The 23,196-nt window shown below is 42.2% G+C and overlaps 2 protein-coding genes across 2 annotated transcripts in view; both read left to right on the top strand.

Annotated features, from left to right (window-relative positions):
* Nucleotides 1-455: 455 nt before the first annotated feature.
* On the top strand, nt 456-16,141 carry LOC106579376 (glucagon receptor-like). The gene is made up of 13 exons (XM_014159214.2): nt 456-503; nt 1,075-1,177; nt 7,190-7,297; nt 8,327-8,448; nt 8,864-8,970; nt 9,268-9,424; nt 9,624-9,783; nt 9,876-9,936; nt 10,047-10,116; nt 10,363-10,454; nt 10,656-10,794; nt 10,907-10,948; nt 14,680-16,141. The coding sequence occupies exons 1-13, from the start codon at nt 456-458 to the stop codon at nt 14,749-14,751; spliced, it is 1,281 nt and encodes a 426-aa protein (XP_014014689.2). The 3' UTR covers nt 14,752-16,141.
* Nucleotides 16,142-19,854: 3,713 nt separating this feature from the next.
* Nucleotides 19,855-23,196, top strand: part of wdr90 (WD repeat domain 90) — a 50,520-nt gene continuing 47,178 nt past the window's right edge. Inside the window, exons 1-3 of the mRNA XM_014158909.2 lie at nt 19,855-20,211; nt 20,378-20,469; nt 20,767-20,943. Of these exons, the coding sequence (XP_014014384.2) occupies nt 20,199-20,211; nt 20,378-20,469; nt 20,767-20,943 (282 nt within the window). The 5' untranslated portion in view covers nt 19,855-20,198. The remainder of the gene's footprint in view (nt 20,212-20,377; nt 20,470-20,766; nt 20,944-23,196) is intronic.

Below are 23,196 nucleotides of genomic sequence, written 5' to 3'. Positions count from 1 at the left end.
TCCTGCTGTGCAGGAAATTTATCAGCAACAAAAGAGTGATCAAATTAAGATCCATCATCTATAGGACTTACCCATTGACCGGCATCTCAATCAAAAAAACTAAACAAACACAGAAATGAATAACAGAATAATTGGAAGATATTTATCTTATTTGAAAATATTGCTGTGGATCGCCTTGAATCTCTGAGGAAAATATATGAATATAAAATTCCTGACTAAAGAGAGGTCAGAGGCCAGGTGCTGTATAGAGAAATATCAAGAAATTACAGGGCAGAGTGAATTATTCTTTCTGTTATTTGTGCAGTCTACCATAAGGTCGTACACAGAATAAAAAAAATGCAATGTTTTATGCAGTATGTGTATTGCACTGCTTGTCCAGAATGGTTATAAAGAGATTATTGGCTCTGTTCTTGACCTCACAGAGCTAGCTCCCCCGAACAGAGATGAGTTGGACCATGGGAGGCATGGCCCTGACCTGCCTACTGCTGCTGAAGATGCTAAAGGTGAGATATGAACAAAATACTGTATTGAGACTGTATCTGTTACATGCAAATGTGGTGTTGTTTTAAGCAGAACCATACAGTCGTGAGTGTTGTTGAGCGTGACACACTATAATAGCCAAAGTGCTCTCAAGAGCCACTTATAACTGTTGGACACTGTAGAGTACAATGAGTGTACAGTGTACAGTGAGCTGAGTCTGTACACAGGAAACACCTATTGTTTAATGGTTGGACTGTGGTGAGACAGAATGTAGCTACTGTCGTACAGAGCAATACATTTTTAGCTGCCCCCTCCAATGAAACCTTTTATTCATTCATTCAATTATGTTTTTGAAATCCCACTAGATGGCAAAAGAGAAGAAGGCTATTCCATTAACTCAGTAATAAAAGCATAGAGCAAAGTGTTACCAAACATATAAATAATTTTTTTTTTTTAATAAAACATGCGAAGTGTTACCAAACACACACATCTACACATACCAGAAAATACTGTATGATAGAATGTACTGTACTTGTTATTATTCTCTTGGTTCTTCCTCTTGGTTCTTCCTGATTTTTTTGTTTCCTCTTCCAGGTGGAGATGGTTGGTGGTAAAGTCCTGGAGGAGACCTACATGAGGTGGATCCACTACAAAGACGAGTGTGTGAAGATGATTGACTATGAGCCATTTCCTCAAGGTAAGAATACAACTCGACTCAAATAGATTTGGCATTTAGAAGTGGTTCCTTGGTAAACTTCCCATAGTCTCTCACACAACTGGGAGTAGAGTACCATAAGTCTGGCAAGCGAGACTAATTAAGGATAAAATAGGATGGGTTCCATTGGCATATTTTTTGGGGTTGTTTTATATTATGAAGTGGGCCAGAAGGCTTCTGGTAGAACAGTGGTTTCCAACCTTTTTGGATTACTGTACAACCAACTGAATTTTGCCCTGCCCAGAGTACCCTTGAAGTACCCCCTCATGTGCATTTTACCAGTAAGCCTATGGTCTCACAAGTCTTTTCAAGTACCCCCTATGGATAGGCCAAGTACCCCCAGGGGTTGTAGCCCCCCTGGTTGGGAACCACTGTGGTAGAAGATTGCATTTATGTATACAGGGCATTTAGACATATACAGTGCATTCGGAAAGTATTCAGACCCTTTTATTTTTTTCACATTTTGGAATGTTACAGCCGTATTCTAAAATGGATTAAAACATTTTTTCCCTCATCAATATACACACAATATGAAATGAAATACCTTATTTACATAATTATTCAGACCCTTTGCTATGAGACTCGAAATTGAGCTCAGGTGCATCCTGTTTCCATTGATCATCCTTGAGATGTTTCTACAACTTGATTGGAGTCCACCTAGGGCTGTTGCGGTGACCATATTACTGCCACACCGGCGGTCACGAGTCATGAAGGCAGTCAAATTCCAACGTGACCGTTTAGTTACGGTAATTAGGCTTCTCCAAGCTCTGATGCTGCAGGTCATTCGTAGCCTACCAAACTTGCTAACTGCCTGGTACTCAGCACTCTATTGTCCCTATAATCATATAATCACTCTAACATCAATGCAAATTATATTGAAAATCGAATCAAACACTTCATGAGAGCCCATGAGGCCATGTTGTGCAACATTTCTATAGGCACGAGAAAACAGAGTGATGGCCTCTATTATAAGAGGAGGGTCCCATCAGCTTTCTACAGACTTTCTATAGACTAGGCCTACAATTTTTTTCTCAGCTTTCCTAATATTAAGCACATTGCGTATCTTTACAACAAGAGTATAGCCTATCTGGCTGGCATGAAAATTAACCACGGGAAAAGCATTTACATTTACATCATTTAGCAAACGCTCTTATCCAGAGCGACTTACAAATTGGTGCGTCTTCCATTCGCTATTTAAGTGCATAAGATGACATTTTTTCCAGACAGGTGCATGATAATGGTCCATTCTAAATCAAAACAAAATCAAAACAAATTTCACACAGACAGTACTGTGCAAAGTTTTAGGCAGGTGTGAAAAAATGCTGTGAAGTAAGAATGCTTTCAAAAATTGACATGTTAATAGATTATATTTCTCAATTAACTAAATGTAAAGTGAGTGAACAGAAGAAAAATCAAATCCATATTTGGTGAGACCACCCTTAGCCTTCAAAACAGCATCAATTATTGTAGGTACACTTGCACAAAGTCAGGGATTTTGTAGGCATATAGTCAGGTGTATGATTAAGAAATTATATCAAACAGGTGCTAACGATCATCAATTCAATACATAGGTTGAAACACAATCATTAACTGAAACAGAAACAGCTGTGTAGGAGGAATAAAACTGGGTGACGACAGCCAAACTCAGCTAACAAGGTGAGGTTGCTGAAGACAGTTTACTGTCAAATGTCATACACCATGGCAAGACTGAGCACAGCAACAAGACACAAGATAGTTATACGGCATCAGCAAGGTCTCTCCCAGCAACGCAGTCAGGAATTTCAAGGCAGACAGGGGTTTCCAGATGTGCTGTCCAAGCTCTTTTGAAGAAGCACAAAGAAACGGGCAACGTTGAGGACCGTTGACGCAGTGGTCGGCCAAGGAAACTTACTGCAGCAGATGAAAGACACATCATGCTTACTTCCCTTCACAATCGGAAGATGTCCAGCAGTGCCATCAGCTCAGAATTGGTAGAAAACAGAGGGACACTGGTACACACATCTACCGTCCGGAGAAGTCTGGTCAGAAGTGGCCTTCATGGGACCCTGGTACACCCATCTACCGTCTGGAGATGTCTGGTCAGAAGTGGCCTTCATGGAAGACTTGCGGACAAAAAGTCATACCTCCGACGTGGAAACAAGGCCAAGCGACTCAACTATGCACGAAAACACAGGAACTGGGTTGCAGAAAAATGGCAGCAGGTGCTCTGGAGTGATGAGTTAAAATGTGAAATATTTGGCTGTAGCATAAGGCAGTTTGTTTGCCGAAGGCCTGGACAGCGGTACACGAATGAGTGTCTGCAGGCAACAGTGAAGCATGGTGGAGGGTCCTTGCAAGTTTGGGGCTGCATTTCTGCAAATGGAGTTGGGGATTTGGTCAGAATTAATGCTCTCTTCAATGCTGAGAAGTACAGGCAGATACTTATCCATTATGCAATACCATCATGGAGGCATCTGATTGGCCCCAAATGTATTCTGCAGCATGACAACGACCCCAAACATACAGCGAAAGTCATTAAGAACTATCTTAAGCGTAAATAAGAACAAGGAGTCCTAGAAGTGATGGTATGGCCCCCACAGAGCCCTGATCTCAACATCATCGAGTCTGTCTGGGATTACATGAAGAGAGAGAAGCACCTGAGGCTGCCTAAATCCACAGAAGAACTGTGGTTAGTTCTCCAAGATGTTTGGGCCAACCTACCTGCCGAGTTCCTTCAAAAACTGTGTACAAGTGTACCTAAAAGAATTTATGCTCTTTTGAAGGCAAAGGGTGGTCACATCAAATATTGATTTGATGTAGATTTTTCTTCTGTTCACTCACTTTGCGTTTTGTTAATTGATAAATATAATCTATTAACATGTCTATTTTTTAAGCGTTCTTACTTTACAGCATATTTTCACACCTGCCTGAAACTTGTCCACAGTACTGTATATAATTTAGTATATGTAAAGACAAGATTAAATCAAGAATAGTCTGATAGGTGACAATATTAGCTTATCACTTGTGAATTATATACAGTATTATCCCTTTTGAATGATGCCCAGCATAAGGCAAGAAACAATGCCTTTTTTTTTGCTACTTTTTCTAATCATAGTCACACATCTCATTTAGCCTAGCCCATAGGCCTATATGTTTTGATAAATGTTTTTATCACAACTGAAGTGGCCAAATAACTTATTAAAATTAAGCACATTAATCCCCTTTACAAGGGATGTAGAGCCTAACTGGCATACATAAACAGCGCGTGAGTTTGGGGAAGATCATTTTCACCTTAAGAATGCACCTTTATAATAAAAGCATTACGTGCATAATCACATTTGCTGTCACTTTTGATAAGGGTGTTTTCCCGCTAATGTAACATTCGCGCTTATAGCCTACTGCCGTGTGCACATTGCTGCGCGTATAATGTGAAGAAATAGCCGAATCGTTTATCCACATTTTCATCTAAATGTTCTGATCGGTTGCATCGGCCTCATTGCGTGAAAAACGTTTTTTTGATGCTAGTGGTTGTATTCATTTGGGATCTGTCGCATCCCACAACTGTCCCAGACTATGTTTGGAATATTTATTTCTCGCACAGAATATAATAGGTCAACTTTTGTACTATGGGGGATAGTATATTGACATAGGCTAGTGCTTTTGCTGTTCGTTAGGCCTACTCATCTTCTTGGCTGACGACAGTTCTTCCAATATCTTCAATTATGCAACTTGGAATTGGATCAGGATGCGCGCAGTTGCTCCCCCGATGTGTCTGTCTTCGCTTGTCGCCTGTGAGAGACCTGATCACGTGATGGAGAGCCATGTGAGTGAGAGGTGCTTCAGAGCACGCAGCACTCCTGGAGAAGGGCACAACGCAGCACTCCGGGCCAAGACTGATGAAGTGTGTACAGCCAGTGCAAAAGAAAAAGCAGAGCTCGTTCATTTGAAGCAACTTTAAAAAAAAATCATAATTAGAGTCGCATCATACGGCTTTACAATGTATTACAAATCAAAACATATAGCCCAACATTTGTAGAACAACTAAAGTTACATTAATAACTCTAAATTAAGCATATAGGAATACCTATTTCTTTGATAACAGCTCAACACAGAATAGCCGCATGTGCGCACTCCCTCAAATCGTTTGGAGAAAATATCCAGTCTATTTTATTCAGCTTTGTTCAATTGTATTCTTCATACTATAAAATAATATAAATAATGCCACAGAATTCTAAGCAAATCTTGTCTGCTAAATGAGATAGTATAGCACACAGCCATTTGACATAGCCAGATCAAGACCTAACATAAGGACAACTCAAGAGTATGCTATTCTGTTCTTCTGAAATAGAGTGCATTTTCTTCATATTATGTTTCTTTAGACCTGTCTAAAATGAATAATGAATTTATTGTGAAGGTGTAGGGTATAATACATGGATTTGTTAGACTTTTCCAAATGTAGATGTTCCAAAAGTCTGCATCAGTGGCTTGTAGGCTATGTTTGGAAGCCAGGAGATGCTACATGTGTTTATGCTAATTAACAGTCAATTACCCTGAGACTGACAGTTATTTGCTTGATAATCACCGGCTGATGAAATTTTTGACTGCCACAGTCCTAAGTCCACCTGTGGTAAATTCAATTGATTGGACATGATTTGGAAAGGCACACACCTGTATATATAAGGTCCCACAGTTGACAGTGCATATTAGAGCAAAAACCAAGCCATGAGGTCGAAAGGAATTGTCTGTAGAGCTCTGAGACAGGATTGTGTCGAAGCACAGATTTGGGGAAGGGAACCAAAACATTTCTGCAGCATTGAAGGTACCGAAGAACACAGCAGCCTCCATCATTCTTAAATGGGAGAAGTTTGTAACCACCAAGACTCTTCCTAGAGCTGGCCGCCCGGGCCGAACTCAACAATCGTGGGAGAAGGGCCTTGGTCAGGGAGGTGACCAAGAACCTGATAGTCACTCTGACAGAGCTCCAGAGTTCCTCTGTGGAGATGGGATAACCTTCCAGAAGGACAACCATCTCTGCAGAACTCCACCAATCAGGTATTTATGGTAGATTGCCAGATGGAAGCCACTCCACAGCAAAAGGCACATGACAGCCCGCTTGGAGTTTGCCAAAAGGCACCTAAAGGACTCAGACCATGAGAAACAACATTATCTGGTCTGATGAAACCAAGATTGAACTCTTGGGCCTTAATACCAAGTGTCACGTCTGGAGGAAATCTGGCACCATCCCTACGGTGAAGCATGATGTACTGGGAGACTAGTCAGGATCGAGGGAAAGATGAACGGAGAAAAGTACAAAGAGATCCTTGATGCTCCAGAGTGCTCAAGACCTCAGACTGGGTCAAAGGTTCACCTTCCAACTGGACAACGACCTTAAGCAGAGAGCTAAGACGACGCAAGAGTGGCTTCGGGACAAGGCTCTGAATGTCCTTGAGTGGCCCAGCCAGAGCCCAGACTTGAACCCAATCTAACATCTCTGAAGAGACCTGAAAATAGCTGTGCAGCAACGCTTCCCATCCAACCTGACAGAGCTTGAGAGGATCTGCAGAGAAGAATGGGAGAAACTCCCCAAATACAGGTGTGTCAAGCTTGTAGTGCCATATCCAAGAAGATCTTAGTCTGTAATCGCTGCCAAAGGTGCTTCAACAAAGTACTGAGTAAAGGGTCTGAATACTTAGTGTGTAAATGTGATATTTCAGTTTTTAAGTTGCTTTGACATTACGGGGTATTGTGTGTAAATTGATGAGTATTTTTAATTTGTTTTAATCAATTTTAGAATAAGGCTGTAATGTAACAAAATGTGGAAAAGTCAAGGGGTCTGAATACTTTCCAAATGCGCTGTAAATTTACATTGAGGTGCAGCTAGTTGTAGTTGCCTATCCTTGGTCAGATAGAATTGCCTGTAAAGCATTCTAAACACTGCACACTCTATTTTGGTCAGTCTGGATGACCAGTCTGCAAATGGAACGCTCGTGGTTATGTTCTTTCTCTGTCTCCCAGGCTTGTTCTGTAACAGGACGTTTGACCGCTACGCCTGCTGGCCAGATGGTCCTCCTGGGTCGGTGGTCAACGTGTCCTGTCCCTCCTACCTGCCCTGGTTTGACAAAGGTGACTGACTTATTTTTACTTTCATCTACATTGTATTGTCGATGGTCATCTATTGAATTGTGATATGATGTCACAGAATAATACCCCGAAATATATTGACCTATTCATAAAACATATAAAAGTAGCCGTGCTGTTCATATAATCATATTCATTATGATCTGTTTGGTTCTTATTTTTCAGAGTAAGTAACTCACAGACACTAGAGAAGCTTTAACCAAGTTTAATTCTTCCGAAAGGGTTGTTACAGCTGTAATTCAGACAGAAAAAACGTTTCACACAAGCACTGATAGTTAACCCTTTCTCCTAGGCTGAGTCTCCTCCACAACCGAACAGCCAATGCTTCCCTGTTGCTAGACAGAACCTTAGTGTTATCTGTTCTTCCTCACTTCATCTAACCTGACCTCTACCCCAAAGTGCTCACTCCTCCCCAACTCAAGGTTGTCATGGTTATTGATACCAGACTGTGTCTCTTCTCCTCCCAGGGGATCCCCGATGGCTAACAATAACATATCTGGACATAATGTAAACGTTATACATTACCCTCTCTCCCTCAGTGACATTTGTTCGTTTCTAAGCTCTCCACCCGTCTCCCCTTCTCAATGCTTGCCACATGTAATCGCTTCCCTGCACTCAACACATTCCAAGCTTAGTTGCACCCACTATATACCTTCCTCCTATAACCCTTAACTTCTGGTGTAGACCTTCAACCTTAGCACTCCATCAGTGACATGAATAAGTAACATTTCATATTCTCAGAACCCAACAGATCTAAATGGCAAAACTGATCCTATTTTAGCACTCCTACTCTGAGACACAGCTCCAATAATTATGCCAATTTGGAAACATTGTTTGTGCGTGTTGCTTTCAGAATAGCGTGTGTGTGTGTGTGGGCACAAGCTGTATGCGTGTTTCTGTGGAAAGAATTTTTTTGTCTGTGCACTCAATGTGTATTTATGTTTGTGTGTGTGTGTGCGCACGTGCATGTGTGCGTATGTGAACACACACTGGACATGTCTGCGGGATGTCCAGTGTCTCAGGGTGTGGTGCGTCGACGGTGTGGCTCTGATGGCCACTGGGTGGAGGAGGAGGATGGGGAAGTCTGGAGGGACATGTCTCAGTGTGAAGAGGAACAGGAAATCACATCTCAGGAGGTACCTGACAAAAACACTATCTATTGTTTTTTACTTGTAGGTATTAATGAGCACTGTGCCCCTGAACTCTTCAGGTAAATCAGCCTTCTGTTCCGTCAATTGGGGGGGGGCTGTACTACTGTCAACTTATGCAATCCCTTAACGCAAAGCCTTCAATGTCTGCAGATCTGACGGGTCTGGATAATGTAGGTATAAGCAGTGTAATGATAGAGTTTCCACCTTACAGATCTGCAAACATTAATGGATTAAGGCTAAGGGGAAAGGCTAGGAAGCGATTTGGGAGCGGCCAACGCTTATTTAAAAAGTTGTTTCTGTCTTTGTCGGTACGAAGATGTGTATATAAAGTCCTACTTAACATAATCTCTTCTGACATGAGTTTCCATGGTAACACCGCTCTGCATTGTTTTTTCCACAGCTGTGGTTCAAGCAGTTGATGGTGAGCTTCAGGATGCTATACACGGTTGGCTACACCCTGTCCCTCTTCACCCTGGTCTCAGCGCTCATCATTCTACTGAGTATCAGGTACACTTGTCCTTCTGTTCACCACCGCTCTTCAAATAGAAACACTGGTCCACTTCACTCATCTCTACTCCAGTAATCAAGCACTTACATCAAAGTCATATTTACCACAGAAAGCCCAAAAGGAGGCTTTGGATGAGTATTGGAAAAAGCAACCATAGAGATGTAACAGTATGGGAAGGTTTGTGAGTGTGACTAAACATAAGGACATCTTGAGAAGATTTCTTGGTAGTATTCTTTGATGGTATTTTTTTTGGTAGTAATATTTCTTGGCCAAATGCCTCTATTGTTCCCCGTCAGGAAGCTTCACTGCACCCGCAACTACATCCACGCAAACCTGTTTGTGTCTTTCATCCTGCGAGCCGTGTCGGTGATCGTCAAGGACACCATGCTGGAGCGTCACTGGGGCCGGGAGATCATGAGACAGGCCGACCTGGGAGAAATGCTGAGTCACGAGGTGGGTTGTGAGCAGTGTAGGTGGAGCTACCGTATTGCTTGTTCCTATCATATTTATTCCTTCAAGTCTGCAAACACTTGAATACCCTTGGATATGGTGACGTGATCTGTGGAGACTAGGAGTTGTTTTTGGACTCAGCAAAATGTCATCACTGATTGACCATTATAGTAATCACCATCTTTGCAATATTTATCTCAAGGCTGCCATTGGCTGCAGGATGGCCCAGGTGGTGATGCAGTATTGTGTTCTAGCCAATCACTACTGGTTCTTTGGAGAGGCCATCTACCTGTATTCGGTGCTCATCGCCTCCGTATTAATTGAGAACAACAAGTACTTGCCTTATATCTGCCTCGGCTGGGGTGAGTAACATATCCTTTGTCTACATCCAAAATACCACTTCTGCCTTTTATACCCACTGTGTCGTATTAATGCTCAATGTCTTTTTTGTCAGGAACCCCTCTTTTATTTGTCCTTCCTTGGATGTTGGCCAAGCTATTGAGAGAAAACAAAGAGTGAGTGGGTGTCCATGTGTCACCTCAATCAGTGCACACTGCACGGCCTGTTGTTTGTATTGATTTAGAGACAGGCGTAAACAATGAATGTCCCAATCTGGTACCCTCAGGTGCTGGGCAGTCAATGAAAATATGAGCTACTGGTGGATAATACGGTTCCCCATTCTGTTTGCGTCACTGGTGAGGGCGGCTATTGGCTCTGTTGTTATGTACATTTTTCTCTGTGTGTGTGTGTGTGTGTGTGTGTGTGTGTGTGTGTGTGTGTGTGTGTGTGTGTGTGTGTGTGTGTGTGTGTGTGTGTGTTTGTATGCCTGTCTCAGTGCATTGTGTTGTTGAGTGTTGGTCTGCATATTTATAGCCTACTTGTCATACATGGCTGTGTATGTGTGTTTGTTTTTGAAAGATTGCAAATGCTACTGTCAACAGATCAACTTATTGATTTTCATGAAGATTTTGAAGGTGATTCTATCCAAACTACGTGCCAACAATCAGAATGGCTATCCTGACTACAAGCTTCGGTAAGGAAGAAGGACAAGAGACTGATATAATGATATTACACACAGGCCTCTTCCTTTACCGATGTGGCATCCAATTTGATAGTTGGTGACAGAGAGAGGAGGAAAGATAAAGGGGCAGATTAAAAGAAAGAGGGCAAGACATGCGGAAAATGAGTTGAGACAGTGAGACAAATTGCCTCCCTATGTCCTATCTCCTGATAGCTTGGCCAAGGCGACCTTGACCCTCATCCCTCTATTTGGCATCCATGAGGTCATCTTCATCTTCGCCACTGATGAGCAGACCACTGGCATCCTGCGCTACATCAAGGTCTTCTTCACACTCTTCCTCAACTCATTTCAGGTGAGGAACCTGAAAACCAGGTTACCCAGGTCAACAAACCATAGCCTTGCATTATTACCTAGCAAGTGAAGCCTATCAATGTTCTGTTTTAACCCAAGCGTTGTCTCTATAGGGATTTCTGGTGGCTGTGCTGTACTGCTACTGTAACAAAGAGGTTTGTAAGATTCTATTGTGTTTTTTCTGTTATGTTCTGTTTTTCTATTGTTTTCCATCCATCAAACTCATCACATGCTCCCCCTGAGGTGCCCCATCCTTTCCTATATAAGCTGTAACGTGTAACCGATGTGAAATGGCTAGTTAGTTAGCGGTGGTGCGTGCTAATAGCGTTTCAATCGGGTAACGTTACTCGCTCTGAGACCTGAAGTAGTTGTTCCCCTTGCTCTGCAAGGGCCGCGTTTTTTCTGGCGCGATGGGTAACGATGCTTCGTGGGGTGTAAGTTGTTGATGTGCGCAGAGGGTCCCTGGTTCAAGCCCAGGTTGGGGCGAGGAGAGGGATGGAAGCTATACTGTTACATTGACGCTGTTGACCCCGATCACTGGTTGCTGCAGAAAAGGAGGAGGTCAAAAGGGGGGTGAGTGTAACCGATGTGAAATGGCTAGTTAGTTAGCGGTGGTGCACGCTAATAGCGGTTCAATCAGGTAACGTCACTTGCTCTGAGACCTGAAGTAGTTGTTCCCCTTGCTCTGCAAGGCCCGCGGCTTTTGTGGCGCGATGAGTAACGATGCTTCGTGGGTGTCAGTTGTTGATGCGTGCAGAGGGTCCCTGGTTCAAGGCGAGGAGAAGGACGGAAGCTATGCTGTTACAAACGCACACACTTACTGCCAACTGCACATCCCTGATTGAAGACTAATTTGGCTACCTCTATTATCTGTGACAATTGCTGTAAATGGTATGATGTGATGTCTGATGGGTCACAAGTATCTGACAGGTTCGCTAGTGTCTGAAAGAAATGTTAATGACATTCTGAATTACTTTAAGAATGGGCAACTAGTATTATTAGATGAATGCCTTTTGAACATCAGACTTGTTCATTCTAATGTGCGGTAGCTTCAGACCCGGCCCCAGGATAAAGTGACTACAGGGGCAGTTGAAATCGGCGAGGGGGCTACATTTTGGGGGTGTTCTTGCATTGGAATGATATTGAATTCTGCTTATATAATCACGCTATTCCACAATAAACAAAGTTCAAATGCTGAGACTCCAAGATCATTGAGTGCTTTTGAAATCTGAAATCTCTGCTGCGCTTTATCAGCACAATGGACCACGCCATACAGCTAGCCCGTTTTGGTAATGAATATTGGCTACAAGATAGATAGGGAAATTCATCTTTTACAAGCAGCCTATATGAATGCAGTGATACACATAGTTGTCTTACCAAAATAGTAGTAGCCTAGTTATTCATGCGTGCAAACAAATACTGAATAGCAGTTTTGCTTAGAATACGACACAACTGCGAATGAATAAATGAATGAGTAACGGGTGTCGTAAGGATTAGACCAAGGTGCAGCGGGAATGTGTATACTCATCTTCTTTATTAAATCAAAAGAAGGGAAAAACAAACAAATCACGTATACAAAACAACGACCGCCAGTAAACAGACCTGTCAGGTGCACAGACACAAAACTGGAAACAACTACCCACAAATCCCATTACAAAAACACCCCTATACATAGGACCTTCAATCAGAGGCAACGAGGAACAGCTGCCTCCAATTGAAGGTCAATCCAATGAACTAAACATAGAAATAGATAGACTAGACTGAACATAGAAGTACACTAACATAGAACATAGACCAAAAAACCCCGGAACACATAAAACAAACACCCCTCTTACATAAGTACATAGCCCAACAAACCTCGAACCACATAAAACAAACACCCCCCTGCCACGTCCTGACCAAACTACAATAACAAATAACCCCTTTACTGGTCAGGACGTGTCAGAATGCGACCAGAACAAAACAGCGGAACCAAGTAGTAGGCTTAGTAAACAATATGTCAGATCGATAACCGCATGACACAATCTATATTTAGGCTAGTTACATTAACAGTGAACAAACACAGTAAACAAAAGGCGAATGGAGATCCAAATAACCAAAACATAGCCTACTACAGTGAGATGCAGCCATGCACAGCTGTCTTGCCAAACAAATAGGTCTATACAGGGCTGCTTCAAACATGGAAAATCATACTGCTCGCTCATGAGTTCAGCAACAGGTTGTGATATGGCAACAGGTTGTGAATACACTTCTGTGAATCAAATTCGACCCACATAATCAATTAAGCAATGCCAGCCTACCATAAACACGTTTCCAATACGTACAGTTCCATTTACAGCAGCGAAAACCAATAGGCTACGAAGAAAGGCTCAATTTGATTCTGGTTATCTATTTCTATGATGAAACATACTGATATGTAGCTATACCCAGGGGCGTCATTGGGTTCTTACATTGGAATGATATGGAATTCAGCTTGCATTACGCTACACCATAGTAAACATAAAAGTTCGAGAACTGCTTTTGACCAAGAAGTGACAGGTTCAATGCCACAACATCTCGCTGCGCTCCATCAACACCATGGACAGCGCCCTAAACCCTAAAGCATGATTTTGATCAAAACCAACCAGCTAGATTGAAACAATCTTACGTTTTCAAAAGGGTTGCAGCTTCCTTGATGCTCTGTGGAATTTCCTGAATAATCGATCAATCGATCATTCCCCGAAGTCTTCTTGTGAGATCCCCCTCAAATGCCAGTTAGATTAGTTGAGCATTCCTCGGGAGTAGCGTGTTTGTTCTGTTCTGATTGGACGCCCAAAAAGTCAGTCCATGTTTCAGTGTAGTAAGCATGGTCGGAATAGCGGAAAAAGGCCCAGAGAATCGTTGCAGGATATCAAGTGGGGTCAATTTGTCCTCATTGGAGCCAGAGCGGGCGATTTCAGTCTGCAAAACATAGTGAACGGCACTAAACTCAGCTTCCACCAAATCTGTTTTGCATAGATCCAGCAGTGGGTTCACCTTTTAACTAATTTAGAAAGTCATGGCTCTCTGGGTCAAAGGCACACAGGGCCTTCACCAGTTCTGACATTTCACCAATGACAGTATCCAACGTGCTGAAGAACGGTGTTTTCCACTCAGTCTCTTCTCCTCAGTCCTGCTGGCCTACTGTACTGGCCATCATGTAGGCCTGGAGGTTTGTACTTATATACTGTAACATCGTTGTTTGCTTGGAGCTGGTGGTGGTGCACAGCTTCTTGACACACTCCAATACACTGTGGACCACTTTGACTCTAGTGTAAAGATCCGTTGCTTTTGCCTGGAGTAATTTGTTTGCAGGATCGAGGAGACTGAGGGTTCTGTGCACCATGGTGGCTGTAAACTTAAAGCCGGGGTCTGTCACTGTCCTCCGCAACCTTGCAGCCTTGAGTCTTACTTCTGTGTTTTAGGAACGCATGCATTTTCCCCTGCTTTTTATGTAAACCAAAAGGAGTCATATCTTACCACCCAGCGACTTCTCATAGCCGCCCTACACACACCACGGCGTTCCCTGTCCATTGTGCTGACACAGCGCAACGGAGATACAGAGAATTTTTTGCGCCAAAGCCCCCTTTAGCCCCCTCGTGGATCCGGGAGCAGGTAGCTTCTTCCATTCTCATGTATAGTTGCAGATGTCCTCTTTTGCTCTGTAATCGCCCTTCCTGAGTAGGAAAAATGCATCAATCCAACATCCTTTGATTAAAAATTGGTTTTGCAAAAAGACAGGCTGTCATTTACTGAGGGAGTAGAATTGTATGAAGAATAGTAGACCGTGCATCAGTGACCAGCAAGGACAAACTCACACATTTCAGTTGAAGGGAGGGAAGAATGTTGTTTCCTCTGTTGGTTGCAGGTGAAGACAGAGCTTGTGAAGAAACTGCGAAGCTGTAGGATGGAGATGGAGGTGGTGTGCTGTGGACAGTGACTAACCGAGACAAGAGTAGAACCATTCTCCATCGCCACAGTTCCAGAGAACAATGGAGCTTCTACACCACCAACAGGAGTCCAGCCTGATAGTACTCCATCTCCACAGACTCAAAGTTCAAGACAGCATGCTCGGAACACCTCCATGACACCAGAGTCTCTCGCTCAACTGCATTGTCATACCACAACGGCAACCCTGGACAAGAGTACAGACTGCACACACCTAACTCATAATGAGACCACAGGGTCTAGTCCATCTATGCAGGTGTCATTCCTCATTCACTTAAATGACCCAGTAGAGTTACCTCCACATGTTGTAAATATTTATTCAGATTAAAGGCCCAAATGCAGCCATTTTTATCTTAATATCGAATAATTTCTGGGTAACAATTAAGTACCGTAGTGTAATAGTTTTAAATTAAAATGTAATTTTTTTTTATAATAATTGTTTCACAAACAAGAAGTTTCAGAGGACTGTCTAGGAGTGGTCTGAGCGAGGGGTCTAATTGGGGGTGCCTAATGTAACTTGAAAACTAGCTGTTGGCAGAGAGGTTTGTCACTTTTTTTGTTATTGGTCTATCAACTTATACGGCCTGGGGATGTCACCATGCAAGACAACTCCACCCATGCAAAACCTGCAGATTAGAAGGTCCTGTGTAAATTGTATTTTCAACGGGCAACTATCAGAAAGTTACACTGATCACATTTTTCCCACTTTTACAGTGTTAGTTTCATCAGCTGTTGTACAATATGATACAAAAAAACACAGGGAAAACTGAAATTTGACTGCACTGGGCCTTTAAGTAAGATATTATTTGTGTGTCACTCTGTTGATGTACAGTATTTTAATGTATTTCCAAATGATGAGTGGTACAGTGCCTAGTGAAAGTCTACACATCCAACTCCCCCCATGCCTTAAAATTGCATCTAAAAAGGGATTAAATAAACTCCACATTTTCAAAGTTAAAGGAAATTTTGGAAAGTGTTCCACAAGAAAAAATAACATGTATAAAATGCATTTGTGTTCACACCCCGGAGTTAATACTTTGTGGAAGTATTTTGGCAGCCATTACAGCTGGGAATCATTTTAAATAAGATGTAACCGGTGTCAAATGGCTAGCTAGATAGTAGCATTTCAATCTGTGACATCACTTGCTCTGAGACTTTGAAGTAGTTGTTTCACTTGCTCTGCAAGGGCCGTGGCTTTTGTGTAGCGATAGTTAACTATGCTTCATGGGAGGCAGTTGTTGATGGGTTCAGAGGATCCCTGGTATGAGCCCAGGTTGGAGCAAGGAGAGGGACGGAAGCAAAGACTGTTACATTTGCGCAACTCTTAGGGCAACATACACTGAGTTTACCAAACATTAGGAACACCTTCCTAATATTGAGTTGCACCCCCCCTGTTTCCCTCAGAACAGCCTCAATTTGTCGGGGCATGGACTCTACAAGGTGTCAAAAACGTTTCACAGGGATGCGGGCCCATGTTGACTCCAATGCGTCCCACAGTTGTGTCAAGTCGGCTGGATGTCCTTTGGCTGGTAGTCCTTTGGCTGGTAGACCATTCTTGATACACACGGGAAACTGTTGCGCATGAAAAACCCAGCAGTGTTGCAGTTTTGACACAAAACGGTGCGCCTGACACCTACTACCATACCATGTTCAAAGGCACTTACTGTAAATATTTTGTCTTGCCCATTCACCCTCTGAATGACACACATACACAATCCATGTCTCAATTGTCTCAAGGCTTAAAAATCCTTCTTTAACCTGTCTCCTCTCCTTCATCTACACTGACATGGATTTAACAAGTAACATCAATAAGGGATCATAGCTGTCAGCTGGATTCACCTGGTCAGTCTATGTCATGGGAAGAGCAGGTGTTCTTAATGTTTTGTATACTCAGTGTACATCCGTTGTTTTTGTCAAAATTGCTCAAGCTCAGTAAATTAAGGTTAATTGATGGACAGCAATATATAAACCTTCTGGCCTGGACCACGCAGGAACACTCAGCACCTCTTGGAAAGCCATTCTGGTATGTTTGGCATTAACATTTATGTAATTGAAAAATAAAACTATCCCAGGGTTAGGTTTTCAGAAGACTAAGGTGGGTTTTCCTCTAACTTTTTACCTGGGCTTTACTCCTTTCATATTTATTTTGATCCTAACAAAACACCCCAGTCTCTGCCGGTGACAAGCATACCCATAACATGATGCTGCCACCACAATAGTTGAAAATAAAAGTTGGTAGAATGTTATTCAAAATTGTTCACAGCTGTAATGGCTGCCAAAGGCTGCTTCCACCAAGTATTAACTCTGGGGTGTGACGAAATACGCAATCAAAACATCTTCATTTTTGATTAATTTGGAAAATGTTCTATATTTTTTCTCTTGCTTTGAAAATGCGGAGTAGGTTGTGTAGATCGTTAGGGGGCAAAAAACTCCACATTTATTTCCTTTTTAGATTTCATTTTAAGGCACAAAATGTGAAGACTGTGCAAGGGGTGTGTAGACTTTCACTAGCGATTGTGTCTCAAGTAGTCATTTTGTATTCGAGATGAGTGAAGCTTATCGCTACAAGACTTTTGAAATGTCAATAGATAAAGAGAAATATGACATTAAAAAATCACTTTTTCCTGCTGTTGTCTTTCTGATGTTTGTGTCAGTGATGTGTATGTGAACCCTGAATGCATCAGTCACTTTACACAATTTAACATGACCTTTTACCATATCATGTTTAGTGTGGAATTTATGATTCAAATGATCCTTATCCAACTCAAGACATGGGTCGGGCTCCCCTGCTCAGATGCTGCATGCATCAACCAATGGTTGCAGGCCACGTCATCGACTGTTTCATCGACTGACAGATTGATAGAACAAACGATGTGGTTTGCTGATACGTAAAATACCTATCCAAGCGTTTTAAGATCTGTCATGTGTCAGCAACGCCTGGGCAGATTAATGCGCCCATGACCTATCCTGACCAATAAAGCTCAACAGCTTGTTGTCCTAAAAACCGGAAATTAGTTACCTCTGGTTGTTCAGCCAAAGATTGTCTATTTTATTGACAAGATAGTCGAGTGACCGCTCTAACAATGGAAATATATGTCCTCAAAGATGGAAGGCAGGCGGGAAGAGGTGAGATCAGGTGGGACCATTCTTTCCAATGAGAGAGCAGAAATGCACGTGAACAACAGGCCATAGAAATAGATAAAGGACTCATCTTTGTATCTGTGCCATTATAGCACCTGTGATAGCATAGGCATCGCCTTTGAGGCTATCGCGGTTTTAAAGTAGTACATTTTCTTCTTCATTGGCTGATTGCTCCCAACTCATAGGAATCCCCACCCAGCCTTGAAGGATGTGACAAAATGAATGGTTCTTTGTGGTTAGTGGAAAAGTACTGGTTGTTTGAGCAGGGAGTGGTCTAAAGATAGGAATGTGTGTGTGTGTATTATAAAAGGACTGGGTCCTCATTTTTGACTTTAGAGCTCTCATGAATAAAGATCAATGAACCTTTTATAAAATCTGAGACTTTGCCCAATTATTATTGAACCCAGGGTCTTACAAACCTCGGGAAATTGGTCAAAGATTAAATGATTGTTTAATTATCATTATTGGGATTAAAAATTCTCGTAACATAGACACAGGCTTAGGAGAAAAAAGTATGTGGACACCTGCTTGTCGAACATCTCATTCCAAAATCATGGGCATTAACATGGAGTTGGTCCCCCCTCCATTCTTCTGGGAAGACTTTCCACTAGATGTTGGAACATTGCTGCGGGGACTTGCTTCCATTCAGCCACAAGAGCATTAGTGAGGTTGGGCACTGACTTCGGGCAATTAGGCCTGGCTCTCAGTCAGCATTCCAATTCATCCCAAAGGTGTTCGATGGGGTTGAGGTCAGGGCTCTGTGCAGGCCAGTCAAGTTCTTCCACACTATCTCAACAAAACATTTCTGTATGGACCTTGCTTTATGCATGTAGGAATTGTCATGCTCAAAGAGGAAAGGGCCTTCCCAAAACTGTTGCCACAAATTTGGAAGCACAGAATCGTCTAGAATGTCATTGTATGCTGTAGACTTAAGATTTCCCTTCACTGGAACTAAGGGGCCTAGCCCAAACTATGAAAAACAGTCACAGACCATTATTCCTCCTCCGCCAAACTTTGCAGTTGGCACTATGCATTTGGGCAGGTATCGTTCTCCTGGCATCCGCCAAACCCAGATTCGTCCAGATTCGTGCCAGATGGTGAAGCGTGATTCATCCATCCTGAGAACGTATTTCCACTGCTCCAGAGTCCAATGGCGGTGAGCTTTACACCACTCCAGCCGACACTTGGCAATATGCATGGTGATCTTAGGTGTTTTGTGTGGCTGCTAGGCCATGGAAACCCATTTCATGAAGCTTCCGACGAAGAGTTCTTGTGCTGACGTTGCTTCCAGAGGCCGTTTGGAACTTAGTAGTGAGTGTTGCAACTGAGGACAGATCATTTTTAAGCACTACGCACTTCAGCACTCGGCGGTACCTAGACATTTACACTTCACTTACAGTTGACAGGGGCAGTTCAATCAGGGTAGAAATGTTATGAAATGACTTGTTGGAAAGGTGGCATCCTATGACGGTGCCACGTTGAAAGTCACTCAGCTCATCAGTAAGTGCATTCTACTGCCGCCAATGTTTGTCAATGGCGATTTCGTGGATGTGTGCTCGATTTTATACACCTGTCAGCAACGGGTGTGGCTGACAGACAAATCCACTAAATTGAAGGGGTGTCCACATACTTTTGTATATATAGTGTATGTTTTGTTCTATGATATATCACTCAGTTAACATTACCTTTATGAATTATGAAGCATTTGTGTGCTTGTTTTGATTGCATAAATGCATAGAAATTCCCAAAATGGGATGTTAGCTGATGAAGATTACCACATAGAGCAAAACGTATAAGATCTCATAAACCTGTGTTTACCACAAAACCACATTAATTTGCACAACGAGCCATGGTGGCGTTAATGCCTACAAAAAGACGCCATTACTATTGCTCTCTATGGTCCTGAACTACCGCTCCCAGAGGCACCGCGGGACGTAAAGACGTGTCTACGTCTTATCGTTGGAAACGGCGGCGGTTGTAGCGGGAGAGTACAGATTGCCATACCAAAATCTGTTGTTTACATGGCGAAGAACATAAAAAACCTTGCTTGCACACATTTAAAGGAAAATATGGAGTAAGACAAGATATGCACTTCTTTCGTAAAGCAAGTTAACTGTTGATGGTACCTTTGTTACCAAGGGTCGAGTTGATAGAACAGCAAAGCCACAGTGGCTATCCGGTACAGCAGTATAGTACATATTTTGCCAGATATCAACAGGTGAATTCACTTACTAACTAACGTTAAGTTAGCTAACGTTAGCTAAGTAACTTCAAAGGACTCCCTGACATATTGCTACAATGACGTCGAGAGGTAAAGGGTTTATTTGCATATCACTGCAGGTTACCAGCTAACGTATTTCATTGCTAGTTGTTAAAAATACAGAGTAATGAATTATGACAACTATTCCAACTAGCTAACGTTAAATGCATTTACAGTTTTATAACTAGTGCCATTCAATGTTTATTGTGCCTGACAGTGTGGCAACACCCCTATGTCAACATCTTCAAACACATGAGAGTTGAGGAATGGAAGAAAACCTCAAGAGAGGGAGATGTGACAACCTATATGGTAGGCAACACTCTACTCTTATACCTTATCAAATCAAATTAATCAACCCTGCATTGGAGAGAGGAGGCAACCTGGGGTGGCAATCATGTCAAAAGTACTCAATACCTTGTGCCCACTCTCTCCCCTCCTCAAAATATCAGAGAAGTGAGGAGAAGCTCTGAGGTTGACCCCCTTTAGACCTTCTCATGCCCCTGCTCATGTCAGATGGAAGTGAGGAATCAGAAACTACTTTTGAGATTCACCCCCAGGTCTTCAGTTTGCTTCTAATTGTGACTTTTCATTATGGCATTTTGACAGGACAAAACACTGACGTGTTCAGTGTTTCGGCTCCGGGGGTCCATTCCAGCCAGCAATTACATCCTTCTGCCCAAGACCAGCACTCAGTCCCTGGGGCTGACAGGACGCTACCTCTACCTGCTCTTCAGACCCAGTCCTGCCAAACACTTTGTAGTGCATTTGGACATCGCTGCTGAGGTACTGACTGGGGACATGGTTTTCAACCTGTGCCCTTTCTTGGGTTGAATTCAGCATTGTTATGTACAGCTTGGGTGTGCCATTATGTTCTGTGTTGGCACACTCCATTGTGGTTGTCATTCCAATTGAAGGAACTAGGGTCTGGTTTCAATGATAGAGGAACTATGTCACTGCCTTCGTCAATAAGCGTAAAAAATACTCAACCAACAAATCACGAGGCAGAAATGTCAGAACGTCGCGAATCAAAACCATAGTTTGGGGGGAAAACATTTGCAGTGGTTTTAGTTAAGCTAGGTAATGCAATCTAGCCTCTTGCAAAATAACCTCTGTGATCTCCATCTTGCTAGCAAATATTTTGTATTTTATTCAAGCGTACCTAGGAAGTGACGTAGTTCCTCAATGCCAAAAGAGTCCATCAAACCAGACCCTAGTCACTGTGTTGGGTTTTCGAGACTAGGAAGTAGAGGTCGAACCGATTATGATTTTTCGATACCGATTTATTGGAGGGCCAAAAAAAGCCGATACCGATTAATCGGCCGGTTTATTATTTTCATCATTTGTAATAATGACAATTACAACAATACTGAATGAACACTTATTTTAACTTAATATAATACATCAATAAAATAAATTTAGCCTCAAATAAATAATGAAACATGTTCAATTTGGTTTAAATAATGCAAAAACAGTGTGTTGGAGAAGAAAGTAAAAGTGCAATATGTGCCATGTAAAAAAGCTAACGTTTAAGTTCCTTGCTCAGAACATATGAAAGCTGGTGGTTCCTTTTAACATGAGTCTTCAATATTCCCAGGTAAGATGTTTTAGGTTGTAGTTATTATAGGACTATTTCTCTCTGTATACGATTTGTATTTCATATACCTTTGACTATTGGATGTTCTTATAGGCACTTTACACTGCGTGCACAATTATTAGGCAAGTGAGTATTCTGATCTTATCATTGTTTCTATTCACATTTTCGAACTCCAAACCATATAAACTTGAATGGTTATTGGATTTAATCATTTTCAGGTGATATGTATTTGTGTAATGAGTGGCGAAAGTGAATAACACCTTATATCAAGGTGTGCATAATTATTAGGCAGCCTCATTACCTCAGGTAAAATGGGCCAAAAAACAAATTTAACTTACACTGAAAAGCCAAAAATGTAAAATGCCTTTGACGGATACGACACTCTTTAAATAGCTAAACTATTGAGGTGTGACCACCGGACATTCAAACGTTTTGTTGCGAATAGTCAACTGGGGTGCAAAAAACGCATGTGGAAGAAAAGGCGCAAATTAACTGCAAAAGACTTGAGAAGAATTAAATGTCAAACTACCAGGAACCCATTATCCTCCAATTCCACCGTATTCCAGAACTGCAACCTACCTGGAGTGTTCAGAAGTACAAGGTGTCAAGTGCTCAGAGACATGGCCAAGGTCAAGAAGACTGGAACAAGGCCACCACTGAATAAGATTCACAAGTTGAAGCGTCAAGATTGGTCAAAGAAATACCTGAAGACAGGTTTTTCAAAGGTTTTATGGACAGATGAAATGAAAGTGACTCTTGATGAACCAAATGGATGGGCCCGTAGCTGGATCAGTAATGGACACAGGGCACCACTTTGAGTCAGGTGCCAGCAAGGTGAAGGAGTGGTACTGGTATGGGCTGCTATCATTGAGGATGAGGTAGTTGGACCTTTTCGGGTTGAAGATGGACTGAAACTCAACTCCCACACCTACTGCCAGTTTCTGGAAGATTCTTTCGTCAAACAGTGGTACAGGAAGAAGTACTCAGCATTCTAGAAGGCCATGATCTTTATGCAGGACAATGCTCCATCACATGCATCCAAGTACTCCACTGCTTGGCTAGCCAGCAAGGGCCTCAAAGATGCCTGAATAATGACCTGGCCCCCTTCCTCACCTGACTTAAGTCCTATTGAGAACTTGTGGGCCCTTCTCAAATGTGAGATTTACAGTGATGGAAGACAATACACCTTTTTGAACAGCATTTGGGAGGCTGTGGTTGCTGCTTCAGCGAAAATGTATCGTGAACAGATCAAGAAACTGACAGACTCCATGGATGGAAGGCTCATGGCAGTTATTGAAAATAAGGGTGGCTATATTGGTCACTGAATATTTTTGAAAGGCCAAAAATGTTATATAATTGTCATTTTGTGTTACTTATCTGTTACACTTACTCTAAAAATTGAGAATAAACAAGTGAGTTGAGAGAAATTATTTTTGTAATTT

The sequence above is a fragment of the Salmo salar genome, chromosome ssa19 (assembly GCF_905237065.1).
Source record: "Salmo salar chromosome ssa19, Ssal_v3.1, whole genome shotgun sequence".
NCBI classification, from domain to species: domain Eukaryota; kingdom Metazoa; phylum Chordata; class Actinopteri; order Salmoniformes; family Salmonidae; genus Salmo; species Salmo salar.
Note: the sequence above shows the minus strand (reverse complement) of the source record. Positions and strands in the feature narration are given on the sequence as shown.